General features: G+C 46.8%; 1 protein-coding gene across 5 annotated transcripts in view; it reads right to left on the bottom strand.

The window, feature by feature from the left end:
* Positions 1-7,541: 7,541 nt before the first annotated feature.
* The window catches only part of LOC147096012 (natural cytotoxicity triggering receptor 3-like), a 186,814-nt gene continuing 178,167 nt past the window's right edge, over positions 7,542-16,188 (bottom strand). For 2 of the 5 annotated variants that reach the window (XM_085974976.1, XM_085974973.1), the window contains 2 exons: positions 14,159-14,202; positions 7,542-9,799 (listed from right to left, as the gene is read on the bottom strand). In XM_085974976.1, the coding sequence (XP_085831102.1) occupies positions 9,713-9,799; positions 14,159-14,202 (131 nt within the window). In that variant the 3' untranslated portion in view covers positions 7,542-9,712. The remainder of the gene's footprint in view (positions 9,800-14,158; positions 14,203-16,188) is intronic. The other 3 variants (XM_085974974.1, XM_085974978.1, XM_085974977.1) reach the window with 3 other exon arrangements.

The raw sequence follows: 16,188 nt of genomic DNA, 5'->3' as shown, positions 1-16,188 counted from the left end.
TACTGCGGATGCTGGAAATCTGAGATAACAAAAGAAAGACGCTGGAAAAACTCAGCAGGTCAGGCAGCATCCGTGGAGAGAGAAACAGAGTTAATGTTTCAGGTCGATGACCCTTCGTCAGAACTGGAAAAAAGCTTTTCCAGCTCTGGCAAAGGATCATTGACCTGAAACGTTAACTCTGTTTCTCTCTCCACGGATGCTGCCTGACCTGCTGAGTTTTTCCAGCGTTTTCTGTTGTTATTAAGTATTTGTCCATGTTGTCTTTTCATTGCAGATGCCTGGATGTGACTATACCACTGAAAGCTCTAACCAGCGTACAACTAAAGCTTATATGCATGTTTGACTACAGATTATGGTCAGTTACTCAGTGTATTGGAAAATATATTTTGCAAGATCACTAAACCAATTACCGCTCCAGTTTTTAATGTGAAACTACCAGATATGTGAAAGAATGCTTGCGTGGGTGTCAATTGCTTGTAACAAACTTAAACCACAAGACATTATCCAATAAGAAGCAACTATGCCAGATATTGAAGTAATACTTTCCATCAAAGGTTGATGAGAGCAGAAATTATTTGCATGTCAGATTGAGAAAATATAATTTATAAATATTAAACAAAGACATTGCAGAACAAGATATCTTTTCTGAGAAAAAGAAAGTGTGGCGTGATAGAAAAAATAAATCATTCATCTTCTGATCATATACTTTTCAGGCTTGAAGTGACCTTAAAAGGATAACATTTATTTTAATAGAAGATAGATTCTAGAGTGGTTTTAATATTCTGTTAAAATACATATTTCAATCTAATGCTGAGATGACAATGGAGAGTAATATTATTCCTTCATGGGATGTGACCGTCGCTGGTGAGGTCAACATTTATTGCCCATCCCTAATTGCCCTTGAGAAGGTGGTGGTGAGCCCCCTTCTTGAACCGCTGCAGTTCATGTGGTGAAGGTGCTACCACAGTGCTGTTAGGGAGGGAGTTCCAGGATTTTGACCCAGCAACGATTAAGGAACGGCGATATATTTCCAAGTCAAGATGGTGTATGATGTGGAAGGAAACTTGCAGGTGGCGGTGTTCCCATGTGCCTGCTGCCCTTGTCCTTCTAGGTGGAAGAGGTCGTGGGTTTGGGAGGTGCTGCTGAAGAAGCCTTGGCGCGTTGCTGCAGTGCATCTTGTAGATGGTACACACTGCAACTACAGTACGCCAGTGGTGGAGGGAGTGAATGTTTAAGGTGGTGGATGGGGTGCCAAACAAGTGACCTGCTTTGTCTTGGATGGTGTCGAGCTTCTTGAGTGTTGTTGGCGCTGTACTGATGCAGGCAAGTGGAAAGTATTCCATCACACTCCTGACTTGTGCCTTGTAGATGGTGGAAAGGCTTTGGGGAGTCAGGAGGTGAGACACTCGCCACAGAATACCCAGCCTCTGAGCGGGGTTTTGAAACCGACGTTGCACCCGATCTCGCCAGTTTCCCGAGGTTGCAGGTTAAGTTAAAATTACCCCCGGCATTTCTGCTTTTATCGGTTTGGACTCCAGTACATTTCAATATTGTCAGCAGTTTGTTTAAGTTGCAGGCTCTTTACATTTTTAACATCCTTTGCTAAAATGTGAATTAGCTCTGCTTGGCTTCAAGTCTTTACTGGTCTATATTTCTAGCTCACTTACAGAACAATGTCTCAGAACATTTCACATGGCAGAGAGAAAAATAAGTAAACACATAGTATAAGGGGGCAGAGATTGAGGAAAGGACAATAGGGATCATAGATACAAAGTGGTAAAAAGCAGATTTATTGACTGGTGTCTTTATACAAAAAATATAGATGCTCTCCCTACATTGTATCCCCATTTAATCAATATGTATGAATTGGCTGCATATATAATCTTCGATTCTGTATTTGCTTTCTGCTTCAGTATTAAAGGGTGTGTGAGACCATATTTAATCTGTATCTGGTTAAGTACTGCTTAAAGAAATATTACCTGACTAAACACACTGACTAAAGTGCAACTTAGACATTATTTTAATGATATATGTCCCTCAGCAGCCAATCATAAAATAATGAATTGTTCATCTCCTACATTACAACATTGACTAAATCTTTTTTTTAAGTATTTAATTGGCTGTGAAATGCTTTTGGTTGTGAAAGGCGCTATATAAATGCAAGTCTTTCTATCTCTGTTTATGCAAGTGAGTAAATTTAATAGGAAGACTGTAAAGCAAGAATACGTCCTTGCTTGTTTACATGCAGTTTAGAAGCAAATCTGTTCGTATTGATATTTGACAGAAACTCTTATTTTCCTGGGATCTGGTTTTGTAGAAGGTAGTAGCCAAATTACTCCTAAACTCATCTCACACATCGGCCAAATATTTCTCCTAGAAGAAAGATCTTAGGAAATACAACAAAAGGGAGAGCGGACAATGGGTAAGGCTACATCTTAGGACCTATTTGCTCACCACAGTGCGAGATTGATATTGCTTTTCTGCAGATGGCAATTTATTCAGCCACAAGCCCTGTTAGGCTGAAACTCACTCCATAATTCTAAACAGCTTGCTGCATCCTTCCATTTAAAAGCCATTTTAAAACATTTCACTTCCAAAGATAATTTTAGATGAGCAAAACCTTGCGGTCAAACCAAATCACCCTTCCATATAAACCTACTACTCCCCATCACAGAATTTTAATTGTTTTTGGAATGACCCCACAGTTTTTGCCTCCACTAACCAACTTGGAGAATAATTACAGGTATCTATACTCTTCTGTATAAAGAAGTATCTCCTGACAACAATCTATAAATCGACTTTTTTTTACCAGGTAGTACCTATGCTCCCTTTTGCCTTTCCCTCCATCGCTGTCCCCTATTACTAGGTGTTAACTTTTTTTTCCAATCTGCTCTGCAAAATGCTCTGAGACATTGTTCTGTAGGCGAGCATCTCTGTAGAAATATAGGGCTAGATTTTCAGTTGCTAGCGCCAGCAGTTAGCGCCTTAAGAGAAGTGATTTTCGGGCGCTATGTGTGTAGCGCCCGTGCGCAGCGCAGTTTGCGCCCCGCCCCAAATTAAGTTGCCCGTTAGCGCCGGCGCAAAGTTTAGTGCCCGCCCGGATGCGCACGCAGAAAATGACGTCACATCCTCGTGCAACGCCCTTTGGCCGCCCCGATTCCAAACTTCAGTCGGACCGCCCCATTGTGCAGCTGGCGGCCGGAGCGTTTGGAAAAAGGAACGCAACACAACCAGCGCGGGCCCCGGGGGGCGCAAATTAAAGGGGACGTGCTCTCCAGTATAAAGGCCAGCCTTTTTTCAGAAAACACTCTTGTGCAACGCATTTCTGGAGACACAACAAGGAGGATAGCTAACTGGTTTCAAGCAGCAAGAGCTCAGGTATTTTTGGACTCAGGCCAGAGCGCTGCAAGTGGCCTTTTGGAAATTTGAGTGTTTGCCAGGATTTGATGGGGGTTGCATGGGGTGCCAACGCGGAGCTGCAGCTCCATGTCCGTAGGGCTCGCAGACGCATTGTGAGAGGGGCAGCCCTGGCTAGAGGCAGAGGGGGCTACAGGCGTCGGCCACGTAGGCCTTACCCAGTCAGGCTATACCGCCAGCAGCGCTCCTACCTAAACATGAGTGCCGCGCGATGTGTTAAAAGGCTCCGATTCCGAAAGGAGGTGATTGCAGAGATCTGCCACCTGCTTCGCCGAGATCTGTGGCCAAAGCTCAGGTGCAGGACGTCTCTGTCGGTGGAAGTGAAGGTGACGGTGGCATTGAACTTCTATGCCACCGGCTCCTTCCAATACGCTGCTGGGGACATAGCAAACATCTCCCAGTACGGCACGCATCGCTGCATCTGCCAGGTGACCGAAGCATGGTTCAGAAGGAGAAGCCAATTCATCTCCCTCCCCATGGCCCTGGAGAGCCAGCATCAGCGCGCATTGGGATTTTCCAAACTCGGGGAATTCCCCTTGGTGCAGGGCGCCATTGACTGTACGCATGTGGCTTTGCGGGCCCCTCTGGAGCATGGCGAGCAGTATCGCAACAGGAAGGGCTACCATTCTCTGAATGTGCAGCTGGTGTGTGACCACAAGCAGCGCATCATGGCAGTCAATGCCAGCTTCCCAGGCAGCAGCCACGATGCCTTTATCCTGCGGCAGAGTACTGTGCATGACATGTTCCAGGCACAGCCTCCCCCAAGAGGATGGCTACTCGGGGACAAAGGCTATCCTTTGTGCACCTGGCTCATGACCCCGCTCCGCGCGCCCAGGACCGCTGCTGAAGAGGCCTACAACGAGAGCCATCAAACCACCCGCAACATCATCGAGCAAACTATTGGGGTCCTCAAGCAGCGGTTCCGCTGCCTTGATCGCTCCGGAGGAGCTCTCCAGTATTCGCCGGACCGGGTCTCCCAATTTGTGGTGGTTTGCTGCATGCTACACAACCTGGCTATCCGCAGGACTCAGGCACTGCCACCTGATGTTGGACCAGCACCTCAGGAGGAGGAGCAGGAGGAGCATGAGGAGGAGGAGGAGGAGGAGCAGGAGTACGTTCCCAGGAGGGAGCGACCAGGGCCAAGGGCCGCACGACGCCACCTTATTACACGGTACTTCTAAGCCCCCTGTCAGGGAATGGCCAGGGGCCATGAGGGAAGATGAATGCAGCCGCTCCGCAAGCCCTCAGCCGGCGAAGCCAACAAACACTAAGAAGAACAACCATGGAGACTGCATGAATAAAGATAATTTTTTATTACACAAAAATGAAAAGCCCTTCCCACATGAATCCCCAAAAACAATAAACGGGCCCCACAAAAAGCCCAACAAACGACTCACTCCCACAAACTGGGGAGGAGTCACTCCACCTTTCTTCAAACCGGGCCTCAACGTCGGCCTAACGCAAAAAATAAGCCCTCCATGGGCAAAATAAAGATGGCTACCGCCATATAAAAGGAAAGCTGGCCACACCCTCTACTGAGTGGCCCACGAGGGCGAGACCTTGCCCAGCCTTTTGCCTCCCCTGCCCGGTCTGCTGCTCCTTCGCAAGCTCTGCCCAGTGGCTGCTGCGAGGCTGGGGGAAGGTGCCTGAGGCTCAGATGCCCTTCCGCCAGATGCCGCTGGGGGGCGGCCTACACTGCGTTTGGGCCTCGAGGGGCCGTCTGCTGAGTGGCGCACCTGAGCCTGGCCACCATCAGCTGCAGCCGCTTGCCCTTGATGCCCCAGTGGGGGAATGGCGGCGACGGATGGCGCAATGTGGGCCAGCTGGCGTCTGGGATGCGCTGGCTGGTGCTGTGGCGCGGTGGCACTCGGCCGGGCCCGCACTGCAGGATCCGCAACAATCAGCCGAGGGGCGGCTTGCTGGGATGGTCCAGCGTGGCGGCTGCCCTGGTGATGCCTGCCTGAGACAGCGCGTGTGGCAGCAGTGAGTGCCCCTGTTGTCCTGGTGTGCGCGCGCATCACATCCGCCAGGGTCTTGACGGCATCAGTCAGCATGCGGCCACTCGCGGCAGTTGCTGCCCCGAACTCACGCACACTGGTCGCCAGCGACTCGATGGCCTCAGGCATGCGCCCCACCATGCTCATGAGCTCCGTGTGGCGCCGGTCCGAATCCTCGGCCATCTTATCCAGCTTCCGCACCTCCTCCGAGGTGAAGGTGTCCGGACTGGAGTCGCGACTCTCCCGCTGGGGAGGAGGGGGCCGAACTAGGGGACCCTTGCCACGTTGGTGGCGGCGAGTGTGCCGATCAGCAGCACTCCTCTCTGATCCTTCCCCCCTTTGGGGGGAAGGCCGCGGGCCATGCGCACGGCTCCTGGGTGGCTGGACGCCACTGGTCCCAGAAGCTGCATTGCCCTGCGACAGTTCCTCCAGGCACTCGTCCAGTGAGGAGGTGTCAAGCATTTCCTCCTCTCCTGCGGGACGTGACTGTTCCCCCGATGGTCCGGCTTGCTCCTCCTCCTCCTCCTGCTCGGAGGTGCTGTCACTGGCAGCTTCAGGGTCCTGGTCGTCACCAGCTGAAAGCAGGAATGCACAAGAGTAGCTTCAGAGTGAGGAGACGGCATCAGCGAGGGAGTTAGGACTGGTGGCATTCAGCGCATTGGTGGGACAGTGGCAAAGGAGGTAGCTCGGATGGGCCAGTGCGACGCGAGAGGGCCAAAAGGCGAGGTCCTTACCATTGCCGGGCAGTGGAGGGTCGGATACTCCGCACGCTGTGGGGACGATCACACGGGCTCCCATGAGCACACACACGCACTCCTCCAGCCGAGTGAGCTTCTGCAGCTTGGCGCGGCCACCCCTGGCATGGGCCTGGCGATTAAAGGCTACTTTAGCCTGCAAGAGAAAGGACGGGCTGTAAGTGCGCAGTGTAGCCCTGATGTAGTGTGCACTGCCTCCCATGGTGGAATAGCTTGGCCAGAGTGAAGCCCTGATGTAGTGTGCACTGCCTCCCATGGTGGAATAGCTTGGCCAGAGTGAAGCCCTGATGTAGTGTGCACAGCCTCCCATGGTGGAATAGCTTGGCCAGAGTGAAGCCCTGATGTAGTGTGCACTGCCTCCCATGGTGGAATAGCTTGGCCAGAGTGAAGCCCTGATGTAGTGTGCACTGCCTCCCATGGTGGAATAGCTTGGACAGAGTGAAGCCCTGATGTAGTGTGCACTGCCTCCCATGGTGGAATAGCTTGGACAGAGTGAAGCCCTGATGTAGTGTGCACAGCCTCCCATGGTGGAATAGCTTGGCCAGAGTGTAGAGTGCCGAATGGCCAATTGATGCTCATGACTGTCCCAATGCTGCTGGCTGAGGCCTGGCCAATAGGACTTTCAGCTCCCTTTGCCCATCATGTCAGGTGTACATGCAAGAATGAGGAGGAGACTGGAAAGGGTACTCACCCTGACAATCCTGGTCAGGTCGTTGTATTTTTTACGACATTGTTTGTGGGTCCTGGGGGCATCGCCGGTGAACGTCACCCTCTGGGCGATCTGCTTCCAGGCTTTGGTGTAGTCATGGTGGGTTGGATTCCTCCCACTCTCTGGGAACAAGATCTTGCGCCTCACCTCCAGAGCTGTGACCATTATGTCCAGATCACCCTCTGAGAAGCACAGGGCACGCTGACGGGCCTTCTCTGGCGTTGCCATGACTCCCTGGGGCTGAGCAGCAGTGTTGAGGCCTCTTTGCAAGGCTGCAGTGTGCAGGGCATGGCAGCAGACCAATTCGTCCCTTCCCCCTTTAAGAGCTGGTCGGCACCACGGGGTCTGCTGTCAGTCCAAAAATGACCGCACCCGCGCTGCGCCCTGCCTGGGCGCTATCCCTCTGGACCGCCGGCTTAGCGCCTAAAGATAGTAGTGGAACGCCTCTTTTAGCGCTCCACCAACCTCTTAGGGCGAAGCCACTGAATTCCCGGCAACGGGGCGCTACTTTGGGGCGGGCGCTAAGGTTAGCGCCCCAAAACTGCCTGTACTGAAAATCTAGCCCATAGACTATTATTGACATTTATGCTATTATTATTTAACTGTATATCAACAATTCCAATTGATTGTTACCATGAACAGCAATAAGAAAACAACAAATAGTCAGCCTGCAAGGCAGTTTAATTGATAAGAGCTACAACGTTACATTTCACAATACAAAACTGTAAAATTGTGATACATTGAAGCATACATTTCAGCCCGCACATACGGTTCAAACTTGTTGTTGCAAAATAAGAGGGTTACCTATAAGAAGTCTAGATTACTAGTTAAACATATGCAACATTTTGCTCTCCGGAAAGAGCGTTACTTAAATAGAGACACAAATTTCTGTTAAACTGATACAATTACTATTAATCACGTGAAATAATTCTTAAAATAACGGAAAATCGCATAACAATCTTACGAGTTGCTTTCAGTGCATACATGCAAACCTACATTAATATCATGCATTATATTTTATATTTATATGGCACAGTTTTAAAGAGTGTGCAGGGACAGGGGGACCTGGGAGTTAATGTGCATAGGTCCCTGAAGGTGGCAGGACATACTGAGAGAGTGGTTAGCAAAGCATATGGGATCTTGGGTTACATAAATAGAGGTATTGAGTACAAAAGTAGAGACGTTATGCTGAACCTTTATAAAGCACTGGTTAGGCTACAACTGGAGTATTGCATCCAGTTCTGGTCACCACACTTTAGGAAGGATGTGAAGTCACTTGAGAGGGTGCAGAGGAGATTTACCAGAATAGTTCCGGGGATGGGGGATCTTAGCTACAAGCACAGGTTGGAGAAGCTGGATTTGTTTGCATTAGAGTAAAGGAGGTTGAGGGGTGATTTGATAGAGGTGTACAAGATTATGACAGGTTTGTATAGGCTAGACAAGGAAAGGCTGTTCCCACTAGTTGATGGTACAAGGACTAGGGGACACAGGTTTAAGGTTTTGGGCAAGAGATACAGGGGGGATGTGAGGAAAAACTTTTTTACGCAGCAAGTGGTGAGGCCCTGGAACTCGCTGCCGATGGAAGTGGTGGAAGCGGAGACACTCAATGTTTTCTGTGGAGACTGGATAGGCACTTGAGGAAAATAAACTTGCAGTGCTACGGGGATAGAGTGGAGTAATGGGACCGACTGGATTGCTCTACAGAGAGCCGGCACTGACTCGATGGGCCGAATGGCCTCCTTCTGTGCCGTTATGACTCTATGATTCTAATAATGTTGTTTCCTTTTTTACTGATAGGTGGTGTATGTTCTACTGAAGTGCCTAAAATTCCTATTTGATAGTGAGATATTTGTACACATATACATTCCTTTCAGTTCTGCTTGTTCCTATACTTCAAGTTTTCAGTTGCTAGTTAAAGGCAGTGTACGGGCAGACACATTGTATAGAACGCCCTTCCCCAGTTCAAAGTGGCATTATCAAGGTTTTTGCCTTCCAGATTAACAATGAAAATAGTTGGGATAAGGAAGACTTTCTCCAGTCAACAGCTGCCTGGAGTGCAAACCTTCGGATACCAATCTGGGGGCCATCTGGGAATATTGTTTCCTATGCCAGCTCCAACAAACAACTGTACGGCATAACACACGTAACAAGGGCCACTTTTACCATTGAAAAAGCTAGGTGCAGGGCTGAAACCCGCTGAAAGGAACACAACAGAGGTTGCAAAAAGTCAGGAAAAGCGCATTAGTTGGTGCCAAATTTAGGTTTTAAAAGCCTTTGGATTATAGGAGGCTGGGTGGACCGAGAGAATCGAGAAACCCCGCAGTTCTAAAATCCTGGGGAAGAATGACTTCAAGCTGCACATTGGGCCATTAGTCTATCTTTGAAAAGGTTGAATGTACGAGGAGGAGAAAGAAAGCACACGACGGCGCACTTCTAGTATGAGAGGAGCAAGAGAAACTCAGATAAGCAATGAACATAATGGCATCGATAAAAGACAAGTCAGAATAGCTGCAACAAAAAAGGTGTATAAGTATGTTCCTATCTAATATTTAGGGATTCGAAAGCACTTCATTATTTGTGAATTGTATCTGACAGTTGGCTACACAACGGTAACATCAACTTCAAAGAGGGGAGCGGCTTATAACTGAAAAAGGAACAGTACCACCTATTTAAAATGTTACACAACATGTATTCTACATCAATGTTCAAAAGCTAGTGATCACACCAAACCAAAAGATTGTAATTAGATGTTCTTATCATACGGTTTGTTTGATAAAGCTGGGTGGTGAAATAGATATGTGATATCAATCAGAGGTTGCCGTGCTGATTGAAATCTACTGCCTGTTCCTTCTTGTCTGTGGTGCACGTTTACTCTTCATCTGAACTTCGTTACCGTGGCAATGAAGGTAATGATCTTCCTGCTTTGGAGCAAGAACATGAACATTACGTTGGCTAGCATCAAGGTAGAAGGAAGGCACTCTTTCCCCCACTTAATTTTCGACAGCAAGCATTTATTTCATAACCATTGCTTTCTTTCCTTCAGACCTGTCCTAAACTTGTATCGGCCCAGAAATTATGCTGTGCAAAATTAAGTTTTTGTAAGGCACCACCATTGGCGACCGTGCCTTCAGCTGCCAAGGCCCTAAGCTCTGGAATTCCCTGCCTAAACCACTCCACCTCGCTAGCTCTCTTTCCTCTTTTAAGATGCTCCTTAAAACCTGCTTCTTTGACCAAGCTTTTAATCATCTGCCGTAATATTTCATTATGTGGCTCCAGTGTCAAATTTTGTTTGATAATTGCTCCCGTGAAGCGCCTTGGGACGTTTTACTACGTCAAAGGCGCTATAGAAATGCAAGTTGTTGTTGTTGTTGCAAGTGTAGAATTTACTGATGGGGAGTCCTGTTTGGAAATCACTGTCTGATTCGTGCAGTGCGCAAGCTTCCTGCTGGCATTCTCGGCCAACATAAAGAGTTATCACAGGAGAACTTTGAAGAACTGCATTCAAAAAGTGAAAATAATTTAAATAAGGTACTTGGGATCTAAGAAGGACGAATACCACTTTGCATTGGTAGTGCATTTGTCTCCACGTGGAAAGACTGCAGTGAGATGGAGGTCTTAAAAAAATCGACGTTTTTTGTATCTTCTTTTCGTTTTCACTTTTTCAGTACCATAATGTTACTGGGTTTTATTTTTTTTTATGTTGCTATTAATTACCTGTCATTTTTTTGCATTTTTAATTGTAGTTTGTTTTTTCAATATCAGAGTACACGGGGAATGTTTATGTTAACATAGAATAACAGGGTATCTGAAGAGTCTCTCGAAAGCCTATTGCAATTGAAACATTTACAAGATTTCAGTTTAACAGCGAAAGCTTTAAAAAGGGGGGCCGCACATCAAGAGACTGAATATAAATACTGTTATGGGAGTTCTGGGAGCAGCACGGCATCGAAATACAATCTGAAGACTCCCATGGATGTTACCATATTAAGGTACAGTTAATGATGGGTGCACAGTTCTGGTCTCCTTCTTACAAAAATGATACCGAGGCACTGGAGAAGCTGCAAAAAGGATTTAGGAGGGTGATACCAGAACTGAGAGGTTATAACTGTCGGGAAAGACTGGACAGGCTGGGGCTCTTTTCTCTGGAAAAGGCAAGGCTGAGAGCTAACCAAATAGATGCTTTAAAATAATGATGGGTTCGATAGCGTAGACGTAGAAAAGATGTTTCCACTTGTGGGGAGCCTACAACTAGGGGCCATAAATATAAGTAGGCACTAATAAATACAGTAAGGAATTCAGGAGAAACTTCTATACTCAGTGAGTGGTAAGAACGTGTAACTACCACAAGGAGTAATTGCGGCAAATAGTATAGATACCTTTAAGGAGAAGCTAGATAAGTACATGAGGGAGACAGGAATAGAAGGATATGCTGATAGGGTGAGATGAAGCAGAGTGGGCTCCAGTGGAGGATAAACACCGGCATAGACCAGTTGGGCTGAACAGCTTGTTTCTGTGCTGTAATGTGACTGAAATCTTAGCATCCTATTTGCCCCAAAGCTGAGCTTCCGACCCCATATCCTCTCCAACACCAAGACTGCGTACTTCCACCTCCGTAACATCGCCCATCTCTGCCCCTGCCTCAGCTCATCTGCTGCTGGAATCCTCATCCATGCATTTTTTACCCCTAGACTTGACTAATCCCATACTCTCATGGCCGGCCTCCCATCTTGCACCCTTCGCAAACTTGAGCTCATTCAAAACTCTGCTGCCCATATTTTATTTGCAGCAAGTTCCGCCCACCCATCACCCCCAGTGCTCGCTGACCTATATTAGATCCCGGTGCGGCAACACCTCGATTTAAAAATTTGCATCCTTGTTTCCAAATCCCTCCATAGCCTCGTCCCTCCCAATCTCAGTAACCTCCTCCAGCCCTACAACTCTCCGAGATCTCTGCACTCCTCCAATTCTGGCCTCTTGCGCACCCGCGATTGTCTTCATTCCAGCATTGGCGGCCGTGCCTTCAGCTACCTAGGCTCTGGAATTACCCACCCCCTTTCCTAAACCTCTCTCTCTTCCTCTAAAAAGGTTCTTAAAACCTGCCTCTTTGACCAAGCTTTTGGTAACCTGCCCTAATATCTGCTTACCTAGCTTGGTGTCAAATGTTGCTTGATAACGCTCTTGTGAAGCGCCTTGGGACGTTTTACTACGTTAAATGCGCTACATAAATGCAAGTTGTTGTTGTGAAAGAAGTGCATCATTGAGAAAAAAAATAGGCAGCCGAGCTGGAGTGGCTGAGTAAGGGCAAGTGCCATCGCAGCTCATGGCACAGCCGAGACTCAGAACCAAGGTCTGTTTTTGAACGTCAATGCCAGCGGGTGTATCACACGGGTGCTCTACGATGCATCAGTCAGCATCGCCGGCGCTATCATTTCATCCCTTTGTGAATAGCAATGACGGCATGATGTGACTCATCAATGTCACTGCGTTATAGCATTTTCCACTGTGCCGGGATCATTGACGGCAGCCAAGTAACCATCTACACATTAGGCTTCGACTCGCCCTCATGCGACCCACCACTTCCTCGTCATCAATGTACTCTGTGACGCAACTTGTGCTGCCTCCGCAGCTTCTGCCAGGATGTGTGTTGCGGTGCTGGTGCTTGCAAACGTTGCTGGGAAAGATGTCTTGTTTTGGGCTACTGGCAGTACTGTCAGCTTTCTCTCCCGGTTTGCAATGACAACAAAAATGTTAGAATGCTGCTCCCAAAATACATCTGTGAAGAATGCATGCATTGCACGGGGGCGGGGGGAGGGGAGCAATTTTAACCCAATCCGCCGATCGGAAAACTGATGTGATCGAGTGGCAACGCTTGTTTTACGTCCCGTCCGAATATTGGGCTCGGGCGAGAAACTGGTGTTTCCATCCGATCCCGTGATTTCCCGCCCGGCGAGTTGGATTAAAATTGCCCTACCGTGTGATAGCTGTGCGCTTGTGTGTATGCCTATGTGACAGTGGCTAAGACGAAGATAAGACATAACAACAGAATAATGCTGTGCTTCAGATTGGGACAAGGGTGCATTACATCTTTCTCTAAGGGGTACGTGTAACTTATGAGTCCACCTCCAGGTCAGCTCTTTCCCCCTGTATCATCTGCCATCTTGCAGAGAAATAGCGTGGATGTGTTGAAGGAGCACGCACACAGCAATTGGCATCATGTCCAACCTACAGTCCGCCCTGTGCGCTGGTAAGAACCCGTAAATGATGCAATTATTTCTGCCCTTTGAAATTGCTAGTTCGCCAAAGGTGTCCATTGTAATTTGCGCTTTGAATGTGTATACCCTTGATCCGTCGGTATGAGTGTGTAAAAATGGACAGAGTTGTAGGGTTGCGTTATTGATTGTAGGTTGGCATTCGGTGTTTTAAGGTAAAATAAGTTGTAACGTCACTGGGGGCGAGGAATGGAACTTTAATCTTATTTTCATTATGAAGTAATTTCTACAGATTGGCAAAATAATATCTTCAAACGAGCGCATTATTTCTACCCCCCATTCCACGTTGTGAAGCACAGTGGCACCTTTACATGAAAGGAGCGACATAATTACATGTTGTGGTCAAAAGTAAGATGATGAAATAAGCAGTAAGATTACACTCAACGTTTCTGTCTACTTTTTAAAAGAACCACAGAAATTAAGACTGACCTTTTAGACTTTTGTGAACGGAAGCTCTTGCTGAAATGCTTTCTATTGGCAGATTCCAGCAGCAGAATGTATGTTTTATCAACAACTGTTTAAATCGTGACTCCAAAGAGTCGGAATTTTGCAGAGCCATCGCTTTCGAATGGGGCAGGGAAATCGGGCGAAGTGCGCTCTCACCCGTTGAAGGTTAAAATGACCACCCATTGTGTTTGAACGTGCCATCGTGTATGTAGAGGGCACATGAACATATACAAATTACAAGTCGTGGCTACTGCAAATTTGAACGTGGAAGAGAGGCGAATGACCTGAAACCTGCTTTCTGGTTCAATCTCCTTTTGCGATTTTGTATTGTTTGCATGATATTTCAACTAAAAACACGTTTTATGGTATTTTGCTTTGATCATACATTGTTCAGCTATTCCTGCACGTCAAATCGCTATCATTCCAACTGTTTTACTTGATGCATTTTTGATAATTATTTTGATCTAATCAATACATTTTGCTCCGAAATGTGCACGTGAAATTGTCTCCTATGTTGTACGTGACACACAACACCTGCAACTAAATAGACAGACATGCAGTTACCTGAGGATTGGTGTGATTTGGTATTTTAGTTCTGGGTGGCAATTCTGTTTGGGATAAAACAGGAATAAAATTATTGGAATGCTTAAGGAAACGCTTTTAAATTATACCTGAGTTTTTTTTGGTGATGACATTTCCATTTTCAAAATGTAGTCTTGGATGCATTTATAGTCAAGTTTCCAGCCTGGTAGCATTTCGGTTATGTTGCATGCTCCACCTGGAATTACTCTGCTCATGAAAGAGCTAAGTGGGTGCCTGTTTAGAAAAATGCACAAGTCACCCTCTCACGGATTTAAATAAACTTTAAAGAAGAAATGAAAGACTTGCATTTATATAGTGCCTACTATTTAAGAAAGGTGTTAGAGAGAAAATGGGGAATTATAAACCAGTAAGCCCGACATCGGTAGTGGGAATATGCTAGAGTCCATTATAAAAGATGTAATAGCAGAGCTCTTGGAAAACAGTGACAGGATCGGACAAAGTCAACATGGATTTACAAAAGGTAAATCATGCTTGACTAATCTACTGGAATCTTTTGAGGATGTAACTGGTAGAATAGATAAGGGAGAACCAGTGGATGTGGTGTATTTGGACTTTCAGAAGGCTTTCGACAAGGTCCCACATAAGAGATTAGCGTGCAAAGTTAAAGCACATGGGATTGGGGGTAAAGTACTGTCTTGGATAGAGAACTGGTTGGCAGACAGGAAGCAAAGAGTTGGAATAAATGGGTCTTTTTCTGAGTGGCAGGCAGTGACTAGTGGCATACCGCAGGGATCAGTGCTAGGACCCCAGCTATTCACAATATATATAAATGATCTAGACGAGGGAACTAGATGTAATATCTCCAAGCTTGCAGATGACACAAAACTGGGTGGGCGTGTGTGCTGTGAGGAGGATGCAGAGAAACTCCAGTATGATTTGGGCAGGTTGGATGATTGGGCAGATGCATGGCAGATGCAGTATAATGTGGATAAATGCGAGGTTAACCACTTTGGTGACAAATAGATTGGGAGAAGGGGAAGTGCAACGAGACCTGGGTGTCCTTGTGCACCAGTCGCTGAAGGTACGCATGCAGGTACAGCAGATGGTTAAGAAGTCAAATTGTATGTTGGCCTTCATAGCAAAAGGATTCGAGTGCAGGAGCAAGGGTGTCTTGCTGCAGTTGTGCAGGGCCTTGGTGAGACCACACCTTGAGTATTGTGTGCAGTTTTCGTCACCTTATCTGAGGAAGGATGTTCTTGCCATGGAGAGCATGCAGCAAAGATTCACCAGACTGATGCCTGGGATGGCAGGGATGACGTATGAGGAGAGATTGGGTCGATTAGGTTTATATTTACTAGAGTTTAGAAGAATGAGAGGGGATTTCATTGAAACTTATAAAATTCTAACAGGACTAGACAGACTAGATGCAGAAGGATGTCCCCGATGGCGGGTGAGTCCAGAACCAGGGGTCACAGTCTAAGGATAAGGGGTAAGCCATTTATGACTGAGATGAGGAGGAATTTCTTCACCTAGAGAGTGGTGAACCTGTGGAATTCTCTACCACACAAGGCAGTTGAGGCCAATTCATTAAATATGTTCAAGAAGAAGTTAGATATATTTCTTAAGGCTAAAGGTATCTAGGGATATGGGAAGAAAGCAGGGACAGGGTACTGAATTTGGATGATCAGCCATGATCTCATTAAATGGCAGAACAGGCTCGAGGGGCCGAATGGCCTACTCCTGCTCCTATCTTCTTTGTTTCTACCACGACATCAGGACCTTCCAAAGGGCTTTACAACCAATGAAGTACTTTTGATGTTGTAAGATACCCTAGCCATCTATACATAGATTAGGGTTTAACCTCATATGATTGGGATTTTTGCTCCCTTTTTACTTATAAATAGATTTGTACTGTAGCTAGAAATAATGAAATGGTTAAAATTGTTCATTCCCAGGATGCCTTTTGGTTTAATGTGTCAGGGTACAATTTAGCTGACTTTGCTGTTTAGCTGCTGATGAGGTGCATGATGTATGTTTGATGCCTTTGACTT

This window comes from Somniosus microcephalus, unplaced genomic scaffold (assembly GCF_052327205.1).
Source record: "Somniosus microcephalus isolate GS21.2 unplaced genomic scaffold, FLI_Smic_1.0 unresolved_chr1, whole genome shotgun sequence".
NCBI classification, from domain to species: domain Eukaryota; kingdom Metazoa; phylum Chordata; class Chondrichthyes; order Squaliformes; family Somniosidae; genus Somniosus; species Somniosus microcephalus.
This window is presented reverse-complemented; position numbering and strand designations above follow the sequence as displayed.